The sequence below is a fragment of the Pistacia vera genome, unplaced genomic scaffold, assembly GCF_008641045.1.
Source record: "Pistacia vera cultivar Batoury unplaced genomic scaffold, PisVer_v2 Contig396, whole genome shotgun sequence".
NCBI classification, from domain to species: Eukaryota; Viridiplantae; Streptophyta; class Magnoliopsida; order Sapindales; family Anacardiaceae; genus Pistacia; species Pistacia vera.
Genome location: NW_022196219.1, coordinates 57,175 through 64,902, shown reverse-complemented (window position 1 = coordinate 64,902; position 7,728 = coordinate 57,175). Strand labels below are relative to the sequence as shown.

Sequence of the window (7,728 nt, the reverse complement as noted above, 5' to 3'; positions counted from 1 at the left end):
TAACCAAATATATTTTTCTAAATAATCTTCAAAATAATTTATTTTTTTATTAATATAAACCGAGTACACCTTGAGACATTACGCAACAATTCCAAAACAATTTTTCAAATCATTGACACGTTATGTAACAGTATTAACCTTTCACATTCTTCAACTTCTTTTCATCTGTCACGTTGAAATAAGGTGAATTTTGACTGGTTTTGGATTGATTTTAGGCTTTAGATTGAAGTTTCTATCGTTCTGTGTTAAAGGAATTTAACTGAAAGTGACTATTTTTTTTTTACTTCCGGCAATTACTCAAGTCCAAGAATTGATTTTTAATTTCACACATGGAATGGTTTGATTGGGTTTAGGTTTTTTAATATTTTACTTGACTTTCCTCCTTATTTATTTATTTATTTATTTTTTTGGTTCACTTTACTTTATTTTCAACTAGCCGTTAACTCTAACAGCAATGAAAGGCAATTTGTCTCTTTTTAGGATATTTTGAAACTTATGTCTCTTTTTAAAAAATTCAAAAATATTGTCCTCATATGATAATATCCAAAAAAAAATAATGAATTATTCATAATTTCAATTCAAATGAGTAGAGAAATCACTTACTCTTCAAATGAAATTGGGCTAGTATTTTAACATTGCACCCAGAACCAAACGCTGCCGTTTAGTCAAGGAATTGTCCCTGCATAAATTGTAAATCCTTCACACGCCTCTTCGCGTGGGCGCGTCGCGTCGTCTGGTAATATCAACAATCAACATTATCCATTACGAACAAAATCTCTAACCTATATAAAACTCTTCCCACACGGCGCACATTAGCAGTGACCACCGCCTTAAGCTAAGCTCAACTCTCATGGCCTCCCCAAACCCTCTGGATCTCGAGATCACAATAATCTCTGCTAAACACCTCAAGAACGTCAATTGGCGAAACGGCGATCTCAAACCCTACGTCGTTTTCTACATCGACTCGGACTACCGACTCGCCACCCACTCGGATGACTCGGGCTCAACTCGCCCCGTCTGGAACCAGCGCTTCACTCTCCCCTTAACTCGACCCGTCCGCGAGTCCATCCTCTCCCTCGAGATCTTCCACTCCAAAGTCTCCGAAGCCCCCAAACCACTCGTCGGCTCGCTGAAGTTCCCTCTCGCTCACCTGCTCGATTCGAACGAGTCGGCTGAGTCCTTTGTACGCAACCTCGAGCTTCTCCGCCCATCTGGTCGTTCTCAGGGGAAAATCCGTGTGAAACTCGCTATCAAAGAACGGCCTCTACCGCCTCCGAGTCAGGAGTATCAAAATACCCCTGATTATAGCCCTTATTACTATTCTGCCCCTCCTCCGTTCCCGTCTCCTGCTCGGGATTACAGTTACTACTCGGGATATTACTCTCCGCAGCCACCGCCACCGCCACCTCCGCGGCCAATGTTCGGCATAGCGTCGAGTTTCAGTTTCCCTAGCGGTAGTGTCCCGTCGGCTCCTGTTGATTATTCGACATCGAACGATCAGAGGCAGCCGCCGTTACCTCCTCGGTCGATGTACGGGGTGCCAATTGGCAGTGGGCCCTCGGCTCCCGTGGATTACGCGCCTTACAATCAGAAGCTACCAAAGCAGTTTGGAGGTTTGAGTTTAGAAGAAGAGGTTAACAAAAAGGAGAAGGAGAAAAGGGCTGAGAGTGAAATGGCGCCAAGGGAAGGTTATAGTTACAGTGATTACCGCCATGATTATTGAAGTATGTTTAGTCGTTAAGGGTTAAAATATATTCTGAAAAGTAAGATTAATAAATTTAAGGTTGAGTGTTTAAGGTTGGTTTTGTGGCTTTGATGAATGATGAATATACTTGTATATATGATTGACTTTCTTTTATGAGTTATTTCATTTCCTCTTAATCATTAACTGGGTTACTTGTAATGTCAAGTTTTGGTGTTTTGTTTGGTGGGATTTGGTCTTCTATGGATGGTTTCTTAGTGTGACTTGTGCTTATTTGTTGCACTTTGAGGAGATAGCTATTCATATCTTAGATTTGGTGCTTTAGTTTGAGATAGCTTTTAATATGTTATATTTGGTGCTTTAGTTTGGTTAGTAAGTGTTTAAGTTTTAGGTTTGCCTCCATAAGTTCTAGCCTTCGATTTCTAAAGGCTAAATACCTGAAAAATAAAAATAAAAAAATAAAGCCAAAAGTTTCGTGCATTTCAAAGTTTGCCAGATTTTACCGGCCCTCGATTTAAAAATTGAATTTGCTAAGTGGGTTTGAGGGTTTTATGGGTTGACCGAAGATAAATTAATAAATAAATTAATACGAACTTAACACCATGCATGAGTGGTAGGATTTGTTATTGTAACATGACATTTGAAATTGTTTGCGGTGGAGACTAGGGTAGTGAACATATATGGTGTTGACTGTTGACTAGTTGAAAAACTCCTTTCTGATGTTGTGAAAGAATAGAACTCACTTCATCTTGTTGCTCGTAGTACAATCAGCATTCTCCCTTGCCATATATTGGATATGTTGCTTACACTTTGGTGCGAGTAGATTGGGGTTGCTCTGAGGAAGAATATGGACTTGGAAACGTTGTCGTTTTAGTTGCTAAAAAAATGGAATTTATTTTATTTAATAATATTTTATTTGTAAATAAATAAAAAATATTGTATTGTCTATGAGACTATCCTTTTTGGGGGTTGTCAGGTCAGTTTACATAAATGTTAATGGCTATTACTTGGTAGGACCAATGTTCTGAAAACCGAACTGGACCGCCCGGTTGGACCGGCAACCGACGACAAATCCGGTTCAGTATATATAAAAAACCGTCATTTTGATTTAAACCGGATTGGACCGTGGTTGGACTGTCGGAATAATGCCGAATCGTGGTCCAATCGCAGCTAAACCCCGCCGGATTCTGGCATCTTTCGACGGAGAAAACACCCCCATTCGACGGACGGCATCTCCACGACTAAAACCATCCATTTTCAGTCGCCGTCGTCCAGCCTACGTCGATCGCCGTCCACCTAAAGTTCACATGTGACGCAATGTCGGATTTCTTTCGTTGATTCCGACGACAATGGAACTCCCTAGCACCACCATCAGAGTCGTCGGCACCTACACATCAAAAGCCCCAAGATTCCAGCTTCGATTGGCCATCGATCGTCACTGTCGCCACCACTCACCAGAATCTTCTCGCGACAGGGGTGTTTTAGATAGATTTCAAACCTTAAGGGAGTATTATAAGAGTGTTTTGATGAATTTCAAACCTTTAGGGACTAAATTTTTTTTACAAATTACGGTCCAACCGATCGATCTAACCGATCAAACCGGAAACCGGACCCTTGAATGGGTTATTGTCTGATCCGATTCTTAGAAAATTGGGTAGGACTCGAATATAAAAGTTTTGAATAATTAATCCAAATAACTAGTCTTGCCATTCGACTACAAGAGTAATGGATTATGAGACTATCATTTCGTACTTGCTAAACTCCCAAACCAACAATAAATATGACTAAAGCTATTACTTTGGCACCCAAAAAACAACAAAAATAAACCAAATCAAATCAAATAGTTTGATTCAATAATTAAAATACTATAATATCAAACCAAATCGTACGCATTAAAAATATTTGATTCGATGTAAATGTGGAAAAAATAGAACGAAATTGGACCAAACACACTATTTTGTACAACACAAAGATGGAAATTGATGAATAGTGTAAAGTCGAAGTAGTAATTCTTTCTAACTAAATAAACAAGTTTGGAATGAAAAATTAAAAAGAAAATTGTAATGATTAAAAAAAAAAAAATGGGAATTTTAAATGTGGTTAAATAATATTATTGAATTGGAATCGATAATCATAAATCATAATCATAATAGTGTGTTTGCTTTATTATTTTGAATAGTAGTTTTGAAATATTATTGTTAAATTGAGTTGAGTTATTATTACGAGGTCAGATTTAAAAATTAATAAAAAAATTCATAGGTTTGTTAATTTAGTTAAATACCCATAATAATAAAAAGTTTATAAATTGACAAAAACACCCTCATCTACCCACAGTTGCTAGATTCAGACCATCACTGCCGGAATCTGGTTGGAATTTGATGTCATTGCGCACGACCGGTCAGATCTGACCGGTCGTGCGTTGCTATGATCTTTTTTAGTTAGATCCATCACAGATCTGGCTAGATACACTGTCGGATTTGGCCATCAATGACGGCCATATATTAGCCGTCGTTGACGGCCAGATGTGGTTGTCAACGGCTAGATTTTTTGCCGTGGATTTGGCCTTTTCGACTAAATCCATGGTAGATCTAGTCGAAAAATGCTATAGCAGCCCACGACCGGCCAGATCTGGTCGGTTGTGCGCAATGACACTAGATTTCGGTGGTGATGGCCAGAATCTAGCAACTGTAGGTAGGTGGGGGTATTTTTGTTAATTTATAAAAAAAATTGTTGAGAGTGTTTAGTTAAATTAATAAACTTATGGGGGTTTAAAATAATTAAATATTATTAGATAGGATTTTAATAATAGGAAAACAAATATGCAATTTTTGTAAGGATATGAATAGGAAATTTTCAAAATAAGAAAACAAAGTAGCTGACTAAAAAGACCGTTTTTGACTGGTTTTGGATTGATTTTAGGCTTTAGATTGAAGTTTCTATCGTTCTGTGTTAAAAGGAATTTAACTGAAAGTGACTATTTTTTTAACTTCCGGCAATTACTCAAGTCCAAGAATTGATTTTTAATTTCACACATGGAATGGTTTGATTGGGTTTAGGTTTTTTAATATTTTACTTTACTTTCCTCCTTATTTATTTATTTATTTATTTTTTTGGTTCACTTTACTTTATTTTCAACTAGCCGTTAACTCTAACAGCAATGAAAGGCAATTTGTCTCTTTTTAGGATATTTTGAAACTTATGTCTCTTTTTAAAAAATTCAAAAATATTGTCCTCATATGATAATATCCAAAAAAAAATAATGAATTATTCATAATTTCAATTCAAATGAGTAGAGAAATCACTTACTCTTCAAATGAAATTGGGCTAGTATTTTAACATTGCACCCAGAACCAAACGCTGCCGTTTAGTCAAGGAATTGTCCCTGCATAAATTGTAAATCCTTCACACGCCTCTTCGCGTGGGCGCGTCGCGTCGTCTGGTAATATCAACAATCAACATTATCCATTACGAACAAAATCTCTAACCTATATAAAACTCTTCCCACACGGCGCACATTAGCAGTGACCACCGCCTTAAGCTAAGCTCAACTCTCATGGCCTCCCCAAACCCTCTGGATCTCGAGATCACAATAATCTCTGCTAAACACCTCAAGAACGTCAATTGGCGAAACGGCGATCTCAAACCCTACGTCGTTTTCTACATCGACTCGGACTACCGACTCGCCACCCACTCGGATGACTCGGGCTCAACTCGCCCCGTCTGGAACCAGCGCTTCACTCTCCCCTTAACTCGACCCGTCCGCGAGTCCATCCTCTCCCTCGAGATCTTCCACTCCAAAGTCTCCGAAGCCCCCAAACCACTCGTCGGCTCGCTGAAGTTCCCTCTCGCTCACCTGCTCGATTCGAACGAGTCGGCTGAGTCCTTTGTACGCAACCTCGAGCTTCTCCGCCCATCTGGTCGTTCTCAGGGGAAAATCCGTGTGAAACTCGCTATCAAAGAACGGCCTCTACCGCCTCCGAGTCAGGAGTATCAAAATACCCCTGATTATAGCCCTTATTACTATTCTGCCCCTCCTCCGTTCCCGTCTCCTGCTCGGGATTACAGTTACTACTCGGGATATTACTCTCCGCAGCCACCGCCACCGCCACCTCCGCGGCCAATGTTCGGCATAGCGTCGAGTTTCAGTTTCCCTAGCGGTAGTGTCCCGTCGGCTCCTGTTGATTATTCGACATCGAACGATCAGAGGCAGCCGCCGTTACCTCCTCGGTCGATGTACGGGGTGCCAATTGGCAGTGGGCCCTCGGCTCCCGTGGATTACGCGCCTTACAATCAGAAGCTACCAAAGCAGTTTGGAGGTTTGAGTTTAGAAGAAGAGGTTAACAAAAAGGAGAAGGAGAAAAGGGCTGAGAGTGAAATGGCGCCAAGGGAAGGTTATAGTTACAGTGATTACCGCCATGATTATTGAAGTATGTTTAGTCGTTAAGGGTTAAAATATATTCTGAAAAGTAAGATTAATAAATTTAAGGTTGAGTGTTTAAGGTTGGTTTTGTGGCTTTGATGAATGATGAATATACTTGTATATATGATTGACTTTCTTTTATGAGTTATTTCATTTCCTCTTAATCATTAACTGGGTTACTTGTAATGTCAAGTTTTGGTGTTTTGTTTGGTGGGATTTGGTCTTCTATGGATGGTTTCTTAGTGTGACTTGTGCTTATTTGTTGCACTTTGAGGAGATAGCTATTCATATGTTAGATTTGGTGCTTTAGTTTGAGATAGCTTTTAATATGTTATATTTGGTGCTTTAGTTTGGTTAGTAAGTGTTTAAGTTTTAGGTTTGCCTCCATAAGTTCTAGCCTTCGATTTCTAAAGGCTAAATACCTGAAAAATAAAAATAAAAAAATAAAGCCAAAAGTTTCGTGCATTTCAAAGTTTGCCAGATTTTACCGGCCCTCGATTTAAAAATTGAATTTGCTAAGTGGGTTTGAGGGTTTTATGGGTTGACCGAAGATAAATTAATAAATAAATTAATACGAACTTAACACCATGCATGAGTAGTAGGATTTGTTATTGTAACATGACATTTGAAATTGTTTGAGGTCGAGACTAGGGTAGTGAACATATATGGTGTTGACTAGTTGAAAAACTCCTTTCTGATGTTGTGAAAGAATAGAACTCACTTCATCTTGTTGCTCGTAGTACAATCAGCATTCTCCCTTGCCATATATTGGATATGTTGCTTACACTTTGGTGCGAGTAAAAGGGATTAGGATGCTTGTTGCTGTTCCTTAATAATTGTAATGGCAGTTTGCTTGTTATGATAGGCTTTGTTTAAGTTATATTTTGATGATCTTAAACAGAGACTTGCCATCTTCTGTGTGTTGCAGACATATGATTTGTTTAATTTTTGGGTGATTGTAAATAATGAGTTGTTAAGGTTGTTCATTAAGAGCTACTTGAAGTATCAGTTTTTTGTGACCTCCATCCAGTCAGCCACTGGTGGAGAGGTTTGTATTATGTAGCTTTTGCTACTGGGTTGACATGAGCGAAATGGTATTGCATTTGGGTGTGATATTGATTAGTTTTTATCTATCAAATTGAAAGATCACATGTGTTTAGGTAAAAAATGCTTGGTTGGAAAAAGAGAGAGGCTGTAGAGATGAATCGACCCTCCTTTCTCTTCAAAAGGCCTGTCAATTTTCATCGTTTTGTTTCTTAAAATTGTCATCATTTTGTGGTACGCATTGCTTTGCAGTCTCAATTCTGTGCTTTTTTCATAGATGACATTTATGAGAATTTGCATACAACAAAAGTGAGGTTGGTCAGTCGGTGCTGCAGAACTGCTCTGGTTCAACTACTGCAAAGACATTGTTTAAGCTTTCTCAGCTTCATCAACTATGGAGTTTCTTTTACATAGGATCAGTTCTTGTCTAATTGTGCTAAATTCTTTGATAAACTGAGGATGAAACTTAGATATTAGGATTCTCAAAAAATTGATCTCATGTGAATTCATTTCATCTATAATAAACTGACATCCTTATCACTGATGCATTTAGTCAATATAT

General features: G+C 38.5%; 2 protein-coding genes across 2 annotated transcripts; both read left to right on the top strand.

Moving 5' to 3' along the window:
* Nucleotides 1-712: 712 nt before the first annotated feature.
* Nucleotides 713-1,888, top strand: LOC116141237 (arp2/3 complex-activating protein rickA-like). The gene has a single exon (XM_031426754.1). The coding sequence runs from the start codon at nucleotides 851-853 to the stop codon at nucleotides 1,721-1,723; it is 873 nt and encodes a 290-aa protein (XP_031282614.1). The 5' UTR covers nucleotides 713-850; the 3' UTR covers nucleotides 1,724-1,888.
* A 3,229-nt stretch (nucleotides 1,889-5,117) lies between these two features.
* On the top strand, nucleotides 5,118-6,293 carry LOC116141239 (arp2/3 complex-activating protein rickA). The gene has a single exon (XM_031426757.1). The coding sequence runs from the start codon at nucleotides 5,256-5,258 to the stop codon at nucleotides 6,126-6,128; it is 873 nt and encodes a 290-aa protein (XP_031282617.1). The 5' UTR covers nucleotides 5,118-5,255; the 3' UTR covers nucleotides 6,129-6,293.
* Nucleotides 6,294-7,728: the final 1,435 nt, after the last annotated feature.

Coding starts and splice junctions, on each gene's coding strand:
- LOC116141237 (XM_031426754.1), top strand. CDS start 851: ATGGCCTCCCCAAACCCTCTGGATCTCGAGATCACAATAATCTCTGCT.
- LOC116141239 (XM_031426757.1), top strand. CDS start 5,256: ATGGCCTCCCCAAACCCTCTGGATCTCGAGATCACAATAATCTCTGCT.